General features: G+C 41.5%; 1 protein-coding gene across 3 annotated transcripts in view; it reads right to left on the reverse strand.

The window, feature by feature from the left end:
• The window catches only part of DENND1A (DENN domain containing 1A), a 520,884-nt gene that overhangs the window by 194,763 nt on the left and 309,250 nt on the right, over positions 1 to 16,871 (reverse strand). For all 3 annotated transcript variants that reach the window (XM_055541097.1, XM_055541098.1, XM_055541100.1), the window contains exon 11: positions 11,375 to 11,420. In XM_055541097.1, the coding sequence (XP_055397072.1) occupies positions 11,375 to 11,420 (46 nt within the window). The remainder of the gene's footprint in view (positions 1 to 11,374; positions 11,421 to 16,871) is intronic.

Genomic DNA, 16,871 nt, shown 5'->3' on the forward strand with positions numbered 1-16,871 from the left:
GGTGCTGAAATGATGCCCGATAGTTCAGCCCCAAGTCCAGTTGCTCGGAAATGCTTAACGATGTCATTACCAAAAACTGTCCTAGAAATGAAACTCTGATCTCCTTCAATCCATACTTTGAGTTTAAAAAAAAAATCACCTTTTAAAAATAAATCACAAATCTCAAAAAAAAAAAAAAAAAAAATCAACCCCGAAGTCCCAAATGCATCTCTCAGAACTTCCCTAAAACCATGTGCAGCAAATTTATACCAATGAAAATCAAAACAATTTTTGGAAACCTAAAATTGACTGTTTTCAGTTCCATGAAATTTCATTTAAAAAACCCCATATGCCAAAATGTCCAAATTCTCTTATTTTTAAAAATTGGGATGACTTCCAAAATCATAGCTATCTTTTTCTTCCTTTTTTTTTCCTTCTAAAGCTAAGGATGGGTAATGTGCATATGTACTTATCAAGCTTCATAATTTAACCCATTCGGTCAGTACAAAATACTTTCAATGAAATGCTGAAGAGGCAGGATATAAATTTATTACGACTGCATCCTTTAAAACAATTGACTCCTAGGCACCAGGATTTAACAGATATTCTGTTTGGTTAAGAACGTGTCTAGGAGTCTAGGCAGGCCCAGTCTGCAGGTTTTCGTTTTTGTCAGATATTTGGGTTTATCGAAGAAAGGGTTTTAGGCAGGACAGAAAAAACATGCTGTGGGATGTTGATAATGTCCAACTTAAGAGCCACTGTTGATTATATTTAGGAAAAGCTCTGAGCCCATGCCTCTGTTTCTAAACAGACATAATACAGTGGCCTCATTCGTTACCTGCAAAGGCATGAGCTTAGGTCCTGAATGTCTGAACCCAATAAGCAAAAAAAAAAAAAAAAAAAAAGCCCCACTTCTTTTGTAGTCTAACAGGCATATATTTTAAATGCTCAACTTTAAATTCATTTTGAAATCAGCTAAGAATCAGACTATATGTAGACAGAGGTTTACAGGCTTCAATTTTAGTCATACTTTCTTCTATAGATAAGTTTAAGTTTAGTAGAGAGAGCAGTTTAATGGAGAAATTGGTTTAGTAGGGGGAAAAGAAGGTAGAGTTATTATATTACAGTGTGACCACTCTGTACAAAATTATTATTAAGCCCTCTTCTTCAGAGATGCCCACTGGAAATGCCTTATTAATAATAGCAGCTACCTTTGAGTGAGGGTCTACTAATGTGCATGGAACTTCAGCCGTATTATTTCTAACTGTCATCATTTTAAGGCAGGTGACCCCGTTTTGCAGATGAAGATGTTATGGCATACATGCACAGATGCTCAGTGAGTTGCCCAAGCAGGACAAATAGTGGAGCTGGGATTCAAACTCCTGTCACTGGTCACTGCCTGTCTCCTAAAACCCTTGGTCCACCCACATTTTTCCCAACAAAAGCAAAACAAGGACAAACAAAACAATATGCAATAATTCTTGCATAAAATGCCAGATTTCAGCTTGCTTACACATTTCCATGGTCCATTTAAAGGCCTTCTGAATCAATTATTTTAGGTCATTAAGGGGAAGTTTAATTTGGTTGACAAACACCCCTACTGTGGTGACCTCACATATCAGCAACAAATGTCTGATGGTCACAAACCTGTACCGTGAGTCTGCTGAGCATGGTGTTAAACAAAACCACATGTGCTCTGATTCCAAGTGGGATTTGACTAGGCCGACCAAGGGTACTGCTCTTCAATCATCATATGCTGGTCTCTAAGCACCCATGATGGCCCTGCCCCTAATCACTTGCAAGGAGTTTATGAAAAGAAGTCACCAGTCCCACGTGGCTGTGTTCGGTTGAGAGTGCCTTTAAGCTAACGAAATTTAGAAAAAGTCACTCAGTAAAAAGTACAAAATGAGGCTGAAAAAGAGGGCAGAGCCAACCTTAGGTAGATGTCTCAGCTTATTTTAAAGAAAATTTACCAGTTCTACACAGACATATACTGATAATCACTTCCATTTATTTGGCGCCTACAACGTGTCAGGTACCAATTTTCTAATTTACTCCTCATTAAAAAGTTCCTATGAAGTGGAGAATCTACCCATTTTACAAGCAAGGAGTCTGAAGCTCAAAAAGGCACCTTTACATCCCCATCTGCAAAATAGGAGCACCCCTCTCAAAGGTGTGACAATTAAAAATTACATGGCTCAAGTGCCATGCATATTAGTAGAACATCATTCAATGGGTGATATTATTATTATTAAATATTTTCAATAGGCATCTCTTCAGAGGATAACATAATAGTAGTTTTGTACAAAGTGGTCAAACTCAAACTGTGTTTCCTTCTGCTAACCTGATTTCTCCTTTAAACAAAGGAGCATGTTTAAAGTCGCCTAGTAGCAATGGAGCTAGAATTTGAATCCAGGTCTCCATAACTCTAGAGGCCAAGAATTCTTTCTACTCTGTTCCATAGCTTCCTGCATGCTGCTCTTTATCTTAATCTGATAGAAATTTGGTTAAGTTCTTTTAGTAACAATTTAGAAACTTAGGTTTTCTTTGAAGTCAGTTTCAACATTGCTAAATCGACTGGCTAAGGGATGACAGGAAAGTTGGAAAACAAAAGCATCAATGATGGTTTTGCATTTTCTACTGGGATCCTCCCTAATAAATTACCCAGTTTTTCTGATCTATAACAGAGGGCTATGTCATCTCACAAGAGAACATTTCAGTCACAACAAATTAGACTGAAAATGTACTGACTGCAAGAGATACTTAAATCAGCCACAAGTACTTGTTCCCTTTGATTACATAAATTACTACTAGATTTAAGTTGCTTTATATTAACTAATTCCAAAATTAAGATAAGTGACATTTAAGAACCACACTCATTTTAAAAGCAGATGCCATGAGGAGGAGAGAGCTTCTAGAGGAAATTCATCAGGTGAAATCCAGAACATTCTTCAGGCTCTAATTTTGCTCTGAATGCTCTGGATGTGACAGATTCACATGTGATGATTTTGCTTGATAACAGCATGCTAAGGAAATTCTAGCAAGACCAAGCTACTGGCCAATTCTTTTTCTTTTTATATGATTAAGCAAGCATTAGGGATTCATTGATCTAAACTTTGCCTCTTATTTTTATAGTACTCACTATGAGGAATAATGTTTGGTAGAGTTTTTTAGAAAAAGCTCTTCACATCCATTATATCAATTAGTTCTCACAACTCTCTGAGATGGATAATATGATCTTAATTTCACTAATGAGAGAATGGAGATTGGAGAGGCTAAGTAACCAGCTCTAGTCACAAGTGTACTCAGAGCTTTCCTCTGGAGAAATACGAGGCTGGCAAACGTCACCCCTCCTTTCCCCTCGCCACAATCTCCAGCACGCGGCCTGGAGGCCTCCCTGAGAGGGAGAAGCTCAGGCAAAGGTGAGAGTCTGTATGCCCAGGGCTGGGGTAATCTACACAGCCTCATCCAGGGGCTCTGGGGTTTGACAAGTCCATCAGAGCAGAGAAACTGGATGCAAATTATTTTCTCTCTCTGAGCCTCAGCTTCCCCGTTTGCAAATACGGATATTTCCTCCTTGGCAGAGAGATTCTTAGGATGTGCAGAAGTGAGAACAGGTGGAGCACCCAGCACTGTGTGTGGTGTCGAGAAAGACACAAAAGATGGTAGCTCCTTCCCAATGGGAGGGCCTCTCCCTTTCTTGCTAAAGCTCTTTCCATGAGCCTATGACTGGAATTACCAGGTGGAATTTTTCAGGCAAATATCACCTTTTTATAAAGCAGGGCTATGACTACTCATCACTAACAAACAGATCTCACATGCAGTTTCTCAATTCTTGTGAGGACAGATGCACAACCACCACCTATACCTGCATATAGTTATGGCCCAGAGTTTCTGCATGAATCACAATATTAACAAGGGAAAACTATATCCGACTACTGTCTACCTGTGGAGTCCTATGATAAAGCAAAACGGTACATGGTAAACAAGAAATATTCTTCTAACACTCAGCATGAAACTTTTAAAAAATAAACATTAAAAAAATGAACAAAGGATTAAAGACTTCCTATGCCAGAGAAAAATGAAAAGAAAAAACTAGTTAAAATGGTGCCAATTCAGTTGACAGATAAAGTTCTCTGCGAGGTAAAGGGGGATAAAAGTTATTTTTCCTTGTCTGTAAATAAGTAAATCCTGTTATTTTGTGTGAAAGCTTCACAGTTAAACCACTACAGACACAGACAAATACCAGATCTGGGTCCTAGCAATCAAGAAGAGGCATTTCAGATGTGGACTGGGATGCTGTCCATGGAGTGGTGGCTCAGTGCTGTCCCAAGCACTCAGTGCATTTGCAAAACCAGGCTTCCATGTGCTCCAGCTAAACCTTCCCACATAAAAGATGGTGAGGAAGAGAGGTAAGCTGTGGGCTGGGCCTGTCTCCTTGTGCCCACATCACATGTGTCTTGAAATTGCATTAGTGGGAGAGGTAGGAAGAGGCCTTATGAACTTGGTACCTGGGTGTCACTCTCCCTGTTCCTACCACCTGGAACTAGTACTTAGTATACATCCTAAATTTATCCTCTCAAATTTGAGCTGTAGAAAAATTATCTAATTCATAGAAAGTAGTTGGAAACACAGAGGAAACAAAAATCTAGTAAAAAATGTGCTTAAAACTGCAAAGAAAGTCTTCACTACGAACATCTCTATCATGGTTCAGAAGCCTGGGTTTGGGACAATAACATCTGAATTTTATATATATGGTTACTTAAGAATTACCTTGATCTTTACAAATATCACTCTACTTTATTAACTTGGTTAAGCCATTTCCAAACATTTTATATGGAAGGACCGTGGTTCAAAGAGCCCAGGAGGAGGCAGCCTGACCATGTCCCTCCCCTATTTACACCCTTCAATGGCTCCCCATTGCCCTATAAAGTTGAGACTCTTTAACACGGCTTACAAGGCCCTGGATGGCCTGGCCCTGGCCTGCCTCCCTCAGTAATCCTCTCCCTACTTCAGCTCCATGCTCCTGCCAGACAATGAACTGTTCAGACCTCCTGGGAAATGCCATGGTCTACACTGTAAATCTTTGTAGATGATGCTCCCTGTCCCCTTGGTGGAAGACAAATTTATCTGCTCAGTTTCCATTCAGGCATTCCTTTCCTCTGAGAAGCAGAGCCCTCAAGGCTCAGTTTGCTGTCTTTAGCAGAGCCTACAGCTTCTCAAACTCCCTCCATTTACTTTCTCCTTGTCTGCATCTGTTCCAGACAAAACTCTGCAGGCACAGAGTGTGTCACACTCACCATTTTATATAGAACCCCTAGTGCAATACAACGCCTAGTACACATCAGGCTCTCCAAACATTTCTATAGAAGGGGGTGCGTACCATGTACCGACCACAGGCCATACACTGGGATACGCTGGACATACATGGAACTCATTTCTTTAATCTTTACCACACTCTTAAAAGATGGGTCCTAAGGTCAGGAAGCAACAGTTAAAACTGGATATGGAACAACAGACTGGTTCCAAATAGGAAAAGGAGTATGTCAAGGCTGTATATTGTCACCCTGCTTATTTAACTTATATGCAGAGTACATCATGAGAAATGCTGGGCTGGAAGAAGCACAAGCTGGAATCAAGATTGCCAGGAGAAATATCAATCACCTCAGATATGCAGATGACACCACCCTTATGGCAGAAAGTGAAGAGGAACTAAAGAGCCTCTTGATGAAAGTGAAAGAGGAGAGTGGAAAAATTGGCTTAAAGCTCAACGTTCAGAAAACTAAGATCATGGCATCTGGTCCCATCACTTCATGGGAAATAGTCTGACACAGTGGAAACAGTGTCAGACTTTATTTTTCTGGGCTCCACAATCACTGCAGATGGTGACTGCAGCCATGAAATTAAAAGATGCTGACTCCTTGGAAGGAAAGTTATGACCAACCTAGAAAGCATATTAAAAAGCAGAGACATTACTTTGCCAACAAAGGTCCGTCTAGTCAAGGCTATGGTTTTTCCAGTGGTCATATATGGATGTGAGAGTTGGGACCGTGAAGAAAGCTGAGCGCCGAAGAATTGATGCTTTTGAACTGCGGTGTTGGAGAAGACTCTTGAGAGTCCCTTGGACTGCAAGGAGATCCAACCTGTCCATTCTAAAGGAGACCAGTCCTGGGTGTTCTTTGGAAGGACTGATGCTAAAGCTGAAACTCCAATACTTTGGCTCCCTCAGGCGAAGAGTTGACTCATTGGAAAACACTCTGATGCTGGAAGGGATTGAGGGCAGGAGGAGAAGGGGACGACAGAGGATGAGATGGCTGGATGGCATCACCGACTCAATGGACATGAGTTTGGGTAAACTCTGGGAGTTGGTGATGGACAGGGAGGCCTGGTGTGCTGCAATTCATGGGGTTGCAAAGAGTCGGACACGACTGAGTGACTGAACTGAACTGAACCACCCCTATAGATGAAGAAAGTAAACACAGACGCAAAATAACACTGACATTACTACTGAGGGGAATGGTCAAGCAGGGAATTGGAAGTCCATTTATCAAGTTCTTATGAAGTACCACTCCCACCCCCAGCAGTGTCTCCAGCACTGTTGACCAGGAGAAAATAGGGCGGGTACAAGCCAATTCTACTGAAATTCTTTCCCTAGGGAATGAAGATGATAATCCCTGGAACCCATGAGTCCCTAAAACACAATTTCAAAGCCATCAACTCAACATAAATGGCTTTAAGGCCACTAAGGAAATAAAAACAGCAGTGGCTGCTGACCTTCATTGAACTCATGCCACTGCCCCTATTTCACAGGCGAGAAAACAGGCGCAGAGGTCCATCGCCTTGCCCAAGATCAAACAAGGAGGGAGCAGGAAAGCCAGAACCCACGGCCCATTCGCACTGACACATTTTTCTGCCTCTGTGGAAAGGGGAGCTTCACCTTCAGGCTAACCTGAGCCTCTGTCTGCACTGCATCACTGCTATCACCTTTCTTTCCTGCTTCTTGACCATTCCACCACTAGGAATTAAAAACACAAAAATAAAACAAACCACCTTCTGTATGCGTTCCTCAGGCTCTGAGGCCTGCATACAGAGCACTGTTGGTGAGGCTTGGAAAGGAAGATCTTCACTTATCACAAAAGGAGAAGGAACACACCTACCAGACCTGATATGGCACCCCACTACCAGACCTGGCACAGAGCAGGAGCCGAAGAGCATCTCCTGCACTCAACTGAGGTCGAGGGAATGAAGGGAAATAGTTACTGTGTAATCTGGCCGCGTTTTGGTATTTCCTAGCCAGCTAACAGGATCATTCTCTCCAAGAAGAAACTAGGTCTATGCCAATACCCTTGGCTATCCCGCTAACTTACCACCAGCCTCAAATTAGTGTTTGCTTAAACGAGAGAAAGGATATAAAAAGGCAGTGGAGGGATAAGAATGAGAATCAGCTAGAAACTTGTCACTTTAGAAGGAAGGCAGACTCTTCTAGGTGACTATGTTACCAGCTCTTACCCTGTAAGAGCATGAAGGCTGGAATTATATCTTCTCCCCAAATAACCTTTTTTCAAATGAGAACACTAGGTTATAATTTATATTTCTTTTTGTGCAACAAATTTGAGTGTCATAAAAATGGTTAAAAAGTCTTCCTATGGTAGCTTTTTCTAAACTTTTATGAACATCTGCCACATTCATTTGAAGTTTAAAAAATTCTGGCACATATGCAAAGGCATAATAAGGTGCCTATAGCTTTCAAGAAAAAATAACAAGACAGTAAAAAATAAGCCTTTTGCTGAATTGCCAGTAAGAAAACTAGTGTGCAAGAGGAGATGGGCCCTGCCTAGCTCCTTCCTGAAAGAGCTTACCTTTGGGCCCAGGTACATGCTCCACCCCAAGCATTATAGCCCACAGTTCTTGGAAGAAGTCTCAGGGAAGCATCTCTCTCATTTGAAGGTATAATAGAACCAGATCAGTGCAATCAAAAAGCACGACTAGAGCACTCCGAGTCTGAACTGAAATCCAGGGGAGATCAGGAGACTACATCTCTTGACTTGGGAGTTCACAGCTGCCTCACACATGTGGGCAACGCTGTTTTGTTTGAGAGTGTCTCAGCTGGCTTCAAGAGTGGGGCAACTATTATTTTGGTTTTTCTTTCAGTTCTGACCACGTATCAGTACAGCATGGCAAACTCCTCCCTAATTTAAATCAGCAGGGCTAAGATTTATCTTGGCCAGTGCTTCCCAAACCTTCTCATTTAAAACCCTTAAAAAGCTGAGGAGAGTGAACTTGGAACCATTCACCTAAGTGCAAAACTCTGTCTCAAGTTTTAGCTCCAAAATAATGCATGTTGTGCACTGCATGTTTTATTACCAAAAAACCCCCCTTGTTTTCAATTACTACAATCATATAAAAAGTAAAAAAAAAAAAAAAAAAAAATTGACTCCTTCCATCTTTAAGTAAAATTACGGTGCTGGGTTCCCTGAAAGGAGAAGGCAATGGCACCCCACTCCCATACTCTTGCCTGGAAAATCCCATGGATGGAGGAGTCCAGTAGGCTGCAGTCCATGGGGTCGTGAAGAGTTGGACACGACTGAACGACTTCACTTTCCCTTTGCACTTTCATGCATTGGAGAAGGAAATGGCAGCCCACTCCAGTGTTCTTGCCTGGAGAATCCCAGGGATGGGGGAGCCTGGTGGGCTGCCGTCTGTGGGGTCGCACTGAGTCGGACACGACTGAAGCGACTTAGCAGCAGTTCCCTGAAAACAGCAACACCTTTTGGAGGGCTCTAAGTGTGTTCTGAATTCCAGGTTTCCATGCACTTCTTCCATCCTTCTTTTCAGAAAGCCCCTGTTGGGCATCCTGCTGGGTACTGAGGACACCACAGTGAACAAAGCATTGTCCCTGTTCCCAAAGAGCCCCTGCTCCTAGGGCTGATGGAGAGGACAGGGAAGCCAATAGCTGTCATCCTGAGCAAGAGGTAGAGTAAGCAAAGGCAAAAGTCAAATGGGAGGCCTCTCAAACAGCTGGGGAAGAGGAAGCTTAGCGTGCAGGGGGCACAGGGATGTGGGGGTGTTAGGGACCAGCCAGAGCCCTGGCTATCAGGAGACAGTGAGCAGACAGAAGGCTTGACAGCAGCAGGGAGATGAGCAGACCCAGGGGTGTGGCAGAGGCGGCTGGAAGGCGGGCTACTGAGCTCAGAGCGACCAGGTAGAGAGCAGCCCCTACATGTTTGACAGGGGTTGAATTTAATACTCATCTGCATACCTCTATGACCTAGCAAAATGTGTGGAACACAGAGGCCTTGATTTAGATTTTTGAATGAAAAACAAGGCTTTGCAAAAATCTAAAAAAGCAAAGTAAAACATCTATAAAGGCTGTGAGAAAGGAACCGAGGGAGAGACATGTCAGAGACTTTGTGACTGAGTAGAAAGAATAAGGAAGCAGACGCTCAGCCACGCTCAGTGTCCCCTTGTGGCTTTTCAGCCGATGGTGCCACTCACGGGGACCAGGGACAGCGGGAGGGGAGTGAAGGAACTCGATGGGTATGTATGTACAGATAATAAGGGGTTTGGGGAAGACTGAATTTGAGACATCGATAGTACATCTCGGTGACCTTCAACTGGGACTTGCAACTCTGGGCTGTAAGTTCAGAGAGAGGCATGTCAGTGTTAGAATCACAGCTGGGAGTCATGGACATCACCTTAGTAGCAAAAGCAAAAAGTCTTTAAAAAGATGGCCAGAGGGTATATAGAGAAGAAAAGCAAGCCAAGACTGGAAACCTGGATAATGCTTAAGGTAAAGGACCATGAAAAGCAGTCAGAAAAAATCCGTGCTGGAACAGTCCGGAAGGCAGAAGAGGCAGGAAAGAGCTGTGGATGCTGATAGACCAAATGGTCTTTAGATTAGTGTTTCCAACTGTACAACAATTGGCACGAAAGGTCTATTAGCAAGTATTCACTTTCAATTTTTCACACAGGAGCTTTGAATACACCCCCAAACTTGACAAACAAAGGTAAAACACAGAAGAAATCTCTTCAATCTGATCTAAATACACCATCCAAGATAGTCCATAAACTGTGTACTGTATGTGTTCAGGGCTGGGTGATGACAAGGAGGAACTGTTAACAGAATGTAGGAGCCACATGGCCGTCCTGTCAAATTAGAAATTTGAGCAGATTTCTGTGGTCTATTTTGATCAAGATTCTCAATGTCAAACAAACAGGTTTTTCGATAACCAACTTGTTTCATTTTCGTAAGCACAATAGCACAGTGTGCAACAGTGAAGAAGCAGGTGGTCCTCGTCGACGTGAAATGAAGGGAACAGAAGAAGAGAAGCGGCACTTCCTTTAAGCCATGCAAAGCATCATTGCAGACGGACATGGCTTCAGCTTTTCCCTCTGAGAGCTTGTCTCCTGTGCAAAACAGCCAAGTCCCCTGCCTCCTGTCCTATTTTGCTCCAGTGCAAATTCAGCTCTCTCCCGAGGAGGGAAAAGCTTAGGGTTCATGTCGACAAACCAGCAACACTGACAAAAGCACAGAAAAGTCCTTTAAAAGAATTGCTATCTACTCAGTACAGCCATGCAGAAAGCAATCTGTCCTTAGATTCATAGCTTTGACCAAGCATTTCTACTTTAGGGGTTCTATGCTAAGGAAGTAAGTCAAGATGCAGATTAAGCCTTATGCATAAAGATGTTCACTGAAATGCTATTTATAATAGTGAAAAATTATAAACAGCATAAGTGTCCAACAGTAACGGGAAAATGGTTATGCTGTGGCATATTCAAACAGTTGGAAGGACAGGTAGCAAATTAAAAATTATTACTGACAGTAGACAAAAACGCAGAAATCCCCATGCCATAATATTAAATAAAATAAAGACATAAAATTCTATACCATATCAGCTAAGTACATTTATACAAAATATATATTCACAGAATAAAGACAAGGACGAAGAATAATAAAATGCTAACAGATGAATCTGGAATAATGATACTGTGGATAATTTTAATTTTCCTCTTTATACTTCTATATGTTTTCTATACCACATTTTCTACAGAGAAAAATGTAATATAGTTGCAGTGATTTATAATAAACATCATTTTGAAAAGTGAATCATTTTCCTTCCCTCATTCAAACCCTTGAAGAACCCTTTCCTCCTGCCTCATTGAACTTCACTCCCTCACCCATGAAAACTGACAATCTCCAAACAAAGCGGAAAAACACTGGAAACAAGAGCCCAGTGGAAAGGGTCTAAGCTGAACGCCCAGCTCTGTGCAGGAGGTGTTGCTCTGACATACTCCCATGTGTAGCGCGTGAATCCAGAGACTGCATCTTTCCCACTGCCGTGAAGCAAACAAAACCGCAAGCAGAGCAATCCGGGGAGGAGAGAAGTCAACTTACCTCCATTAAACTTAAATGGATTCCTATGAGGTAGGGCATAGGAGCACTGTGAAGAGAAACAGAGACACACAGCTGCTTTAATGTCTGTTGCTTCTGACAAAAAATTACAGATGGTTCACTATTTGGAGAAAAACTGTTTTAATAAACATATGCACAGTTACATTTCCTTTCACAACAAAAATCCTAATATGTCATTTTGTTCCCAAGCCTAGAAACTTAGGAAGGATTTCAGAAGGCAGGCAGCCTTGGAAGCAGTATGAGTGGCGGGAAGAGTGCTGACCTTGGCGTTAGTCCCTAAATAGCAGGCACGTGATTGCATAGCCTCAGTTGCCTTACCTTTAAAATGGCATTTTGGAATCTAACTGCCAGCTTGCTATCAGAATGAGAAAACATACACTGAGTGACCAGTATGTTTCCTGGTACAAATGGGAACCACTGTTGCCATGATTACAACAGATAAAGCAATTAGCAATGTCAGATGGAGGCCATAACGTGCTTCAAAGAGGAATGATTTTTTTTTTTAATTTGCTATTTCCTTCTGCCATCAAAAGATGTGATCTGTCTATTCTAACTGGACAGAGAATATCACAGACAGTAAGCATCTCCAACCCAATTGCACACATGCCATCTGATGATACTGTAATTCAAAAAACCTTTTCAAAGTGCTTCATTTCCAGAGCAATGGATTCCCTTAGTTAGTGACTGAGCAGGAGGCGAGAACCCAGCTCCAAGGGCTTTAAAACCTGGGTATCACGGATTCATTTCCCTTGATTTCAGGTGCACACACATACACATTATCATTATGTTGCTATTTACCAATGATAAATGGGATAAACATTATACAAGGAACTTCAAATTCAACTTCCTTAATTCACACAACCTTACAAGGTAGGTATTACGCCCACTTCACAGAGGAGGGAGTAGACCCAGGGCACGTAAATCACCTGATGCTTTCGAACTGTGGTGCTGGACAGCAAGGAGATCAAACCAGTCAATACGAAAGGAAATCAAACCTGAATATTCATTGGAAGGACTGGTGCTAAAGCTGAAGCTCCAATTCTCTGGCCACCTGATGCGAAGAATCGACTCATGGGAAAAGACCCTGATGCTGGGAGATTGAAGGCAGGAGGAGGAGGGAGCGACAGAGGATGAGACGGTTGGATGGTGTCACTGACTCAATGGACATGAGTTTGAGCAAACTCAGGGAGAGAGTGAAGGACAGGGAAGCTTGGGGTGGTGCAGTTCATGGGGTTTCAAAGAGTCAGACAAGACTGAGCGATTGAGCAACAATGCCACAAAACAAGCAGCAACCCTAGGATTTGACTCCAGAGCTTCTTCCTCTATGGCACTTTGCCTTTGTAATACTGGACTGAACATTCCCAATCCCACCTCCCACACAGTGTTTTTCCTGGGAGTAGTGGAGGGAGTAGAGATAAAGGGAGAGATTGTCAACTTTTCCATCTGTCTCTCCAATGTGTGATACACCCTGGGAAAGGTACAAAGGATATTTTATGAGACCAGTGGAAAGACATCTGCCTCAGTCTGAGGTGACCAGGTACCTTCCCTGCAGGGCAGCTGGTGGCTTGGAAGTAGACCTAGGAAGGTGGCTTTCTTGGGGATAGGGTAGGGAAACAAGGAGTGAGTGGTAAGAAATGAAAAAGGGGAGGTTTTCTTTCCACTGAATGCTAAAGAGTTTAGGCTTTATCCTGAAAGCAATGGATAGGCAACGAAGGTTTTTGAAACATCAGATGTGCATTTTAAAATTGCTCAAACATTTAAAAATAAGAAAGAGCACAATTCCCTCATTACCATTCAACAAATAAAATTCTTCAAGCAAAAATCCTTCTCCAGAATATAAAATGTACTCCTTACTACAGATCTCAGCAGTAATATATCTTGGGAGCCTGTAAAACAGACTTGAATATTAGCAGCACAGTTTGGGAAATATTCTTTTAGAAGACTTTTGTATTTGATAATAGCCAAAGAAAGAACTGAACATGCAACTGCAGTGAAAGTGGAGTTGTCTTTTCTTTCCTTTTTTCTTCTTCTCTCCTTTTAAAAAAAAAAAAAAAAGGTATCTGCTGTGCACATTCAGCTTCCCTTCGCTTCTAGGGGCAAGGAAATGCCCTATGATATTTTTTCCCCTTAAACTGTAAACCATTAGTTTAGCTGCCAGCTACACAAATGCTCAAACTTCCCAGTGTGCCTGGCTCTGCTGTCCAAGCTTTCTCTAGTGTACACTGAAATGAATGTGTTTCTAATTAAGTAGCTTCAGGAACACGACAGCTTCAATGTCAAAAATACAAAGTCTGAACCCTGGCAGGAAGTCTTAAGACTGCAAATGTCTCATCTAGTGGAACCTTGCCTAATGTAATGAAAGGAAGCAGGAAGAGTACAGAATTCCAGAAAAAATGGCCACTTATTAATGTGTCCAGAAGCACAGCCAAACACATAGAAGGGAGAAAAACTCAAATCCATAATATTTAACCAAATCTCATAAACTTCCCCAGCTCCCACCAGCACCGTCATGCAAGTGACAAATGACCCTGAGTTTTAATTAGAATTTCAGAACTGAAATTCCAAACAAATGAGCTAATGTATAGAAAAAGACACTCAAACAACTCAGAGAAAGGTAAAAATAAATATCCACAGAAATTTATATAATTTAACTGTAGGCTTTTACCTTAAAAAAATTTTTTTTCTAGAATTTTAAATAGGTGTTAATGCCTTTTCTCTTTGTCTTGCAATAAAAACCAATGAAAGAGAGGAAAAAGGAGTCTTAGAAGTGAAGGCAGACGTAGAAAGGGACAAAGTGAGACTCACTCTTCAGGTACCATTAGGTAGGTATTTTTTTTAAGCCCAATAATTTTCCAAAGAGTAATTATGGCTTATCATAGAAATGTAGTTTCTTAGCCAACTTAGGGCTGAAATAGCTCGGTATTTAGCAAATATTTTAAAACACATTTATTCTGAAATCACAGCACGCCATGTTTTTTATGAATGCAAATTTGGACAAATAACCTTTTACATTGTCATCGTTTGCTTACATAGCCTCAAATGCATCCCTGAATCTACTGCACTTTTGCTCTGCAAATATACTAGTTACAAATTTCAAATGGGGAGAGGGAGAGAGGGAAAAAAAAGAAAACCAGAGATTCCTTAAGATCTTAAAGTAGCAAGTATGTAACTGGGTAATTCTACCTACATTCTGAAAACAACTTTTATTCTCAATAATATCTCAATAGTTATGGCAGTTACTGACTTCTCTCTCGCTCTTTTTTTTGTTGTTGTTGTAAAGAGAATGGAAACACTCATGATCAAGTTATCACAACTACTTTTATTTTTACATTATTCTCCTCCAATATTAACACTAACATTTTAAAATACCTTTGAAATTACAGAGTGCATATATTTTATTGCTTTCTCATTGGCTGCATTAACATTTCCCATATTATACCGCAACCTTTGTGATTGTTTTAAAGACTATATAATATTCCACCAAGTAGGGATGTCCCTTAATTTACTGAACTCTATTGCTAGAGTTAGACATTAAGTCACTTCCATCTTTTCACTATGAATAACATCATAACGAAAATGAACAATCTCATGTGCACGAATTTTCAAACATGGAATTACCAAGTCAAAGGGCAGAACTGTTGTTAACATCTTTTGTTATATTTTGGCAAAGTGTCTTTAAAAGGGCAGTACCAACCCCAGTGGAAATCTTTCAGGACTGTTGCAATGATTAGCGAGAACCCATGAAACGCCTCGCCCAGGAACACCACATGGTAGACTTGGTCAGTCATCATGTCCCAGCGGTCTCTCGTCACAGCCTGGGTGGACATGGCTGATACCACTGGACTCATTCTCCTAGAGCCCAGGGTTTCCTGTTTCTACCCTTGTTCTGAAGGGCACCTGACAAAATCCTGGTGAGGACAGCTGAGACTCCATGAGGAGCATGCGGTGCTTGACACACATCACCTCTACTCATGAGTTTCTGATTCCAACATGATCTCTTGTCACTTGTCTACTTACTAAGTTCAGTCACGTTGCTTATCACTTTCTTTGGAGGGCAACCTTTAACCTTGATTTTATGTACCACCAAAAATGCAAAAACCACCAAGTAATCTATGATTCATTACTTGCTTATCACACACAGTGACAAATTTTTAAAACCACTCATTACTATTTCTTAAAAAGAAAATATAGCAAAAAACTTGGTTAAGCTAGTTCTAAAAAATTTCATATTCAGAACCTGACTCATCTGGATCATCTTCTGATTCAGAGTCATCAATGCCCATGTTTTCTTTAAGGGTATCTCAGAAACAAAATGTAATACTTTTTCTAGATGCTATCTATCTTCTTTTGTTAGCTCCCAGAAAGAACTTGCTTGTTGACTATCAAGAAAATATCAATGCAAATAGCTGTTTCACCAATAGCAAATGAACACCATGCTTCTATGCTCTGGTGCCTTTCAGTATTCACACTGACTTTACATTTCCATGTTGAATCTGACTGAGATTTGGAAGACATTTTAAATGGAAAATTTGACACCACACATGCAGAACCAACAATGCACATAATTAAAGGGGTGATAATAATAAGAGCTGGGTTTCCCTGGTGGTTCAGTGGTAAAGAAACTGCTTGTCAATGCAGGAGATGCAGGTTCAATCCCTGGGTAGGGAGGATCTCCTGGAGAAGGAAATGGTAACCCATCCCATTGTTCTTGCCTGGGAAACCCATGGACAGAGGACCTAGTGGGCTATAGTCTATGGGGTCGCAAAGAGTCGGACATGACTTAGTGCGTCAGCAATAACAACAATATCAACAGCTATGACCAAGTTCATGCACAGACAGGCTACCACAACCGTGTCACAACTGTCTGATGGATGACAGCAATTCTGGGACGCACTGTACACCTCTGAGTTTTGGGACAGGGTGTATCTGCCCTAGGCCTTTGTTCTCTGGGAATTACGGCACTGCCTGACTTCATCAGCGTCACCCTGGAAGAATAAAAGCTATTCTTTCTTCCTTCTCCCCTGCAAAGCAGAGGAGTTATATTGCTAGCGTCAAAGGCAGGGACAACATAATGACGTTTACCTGAAAGGTGTTTACTCTGAATCCTCTTAAGGGAAAAAGGAACTAATATCAATTGAGTTACTATAAATCAGCTGCCTTTATGCATCACTTCTGTACAATTTTCAAGGCAACTCTGCAAGGTATCACTACTATCCACATTTTCAGATGGAGAAACAGGTTCGGAAAGGTGAAGTAACTTGCCCCCAGGGTCACAGAGCTAGTAAGCAGTGAAGCTGAAATTCAAAGTTAGGGCTGTTGGACTGAAAGCCTAAACTGTCACATACTCAGTACTAAAGCCAAAGGAAGAGGAGTGCTGGGAAACCGAGGGGGCTGTTCACCCAGTCCTCTCACTGACTCCAGGCCTGCGATGCAGAGCACTGTGCTTAGAGGTAGATTCTGTAGCATGAGCTCCTTCCCA

This window comes from Bubalus kerabau, chromosome 11 (assembly GCF_029407905.1).
Source record: "Bubalus kerabau isolate K-KA32 ecotype Philippines breed swamp buffalo chromosome 11, PCC_UOA_SB_1v2, whole genome shotgun sequence".
Lineage (NCBI taxonomy): Eukaryota > Metazoa > Chordata > Mammalia > Artiodactyla > Bovidae > Bubalus > Bubalus kerabau.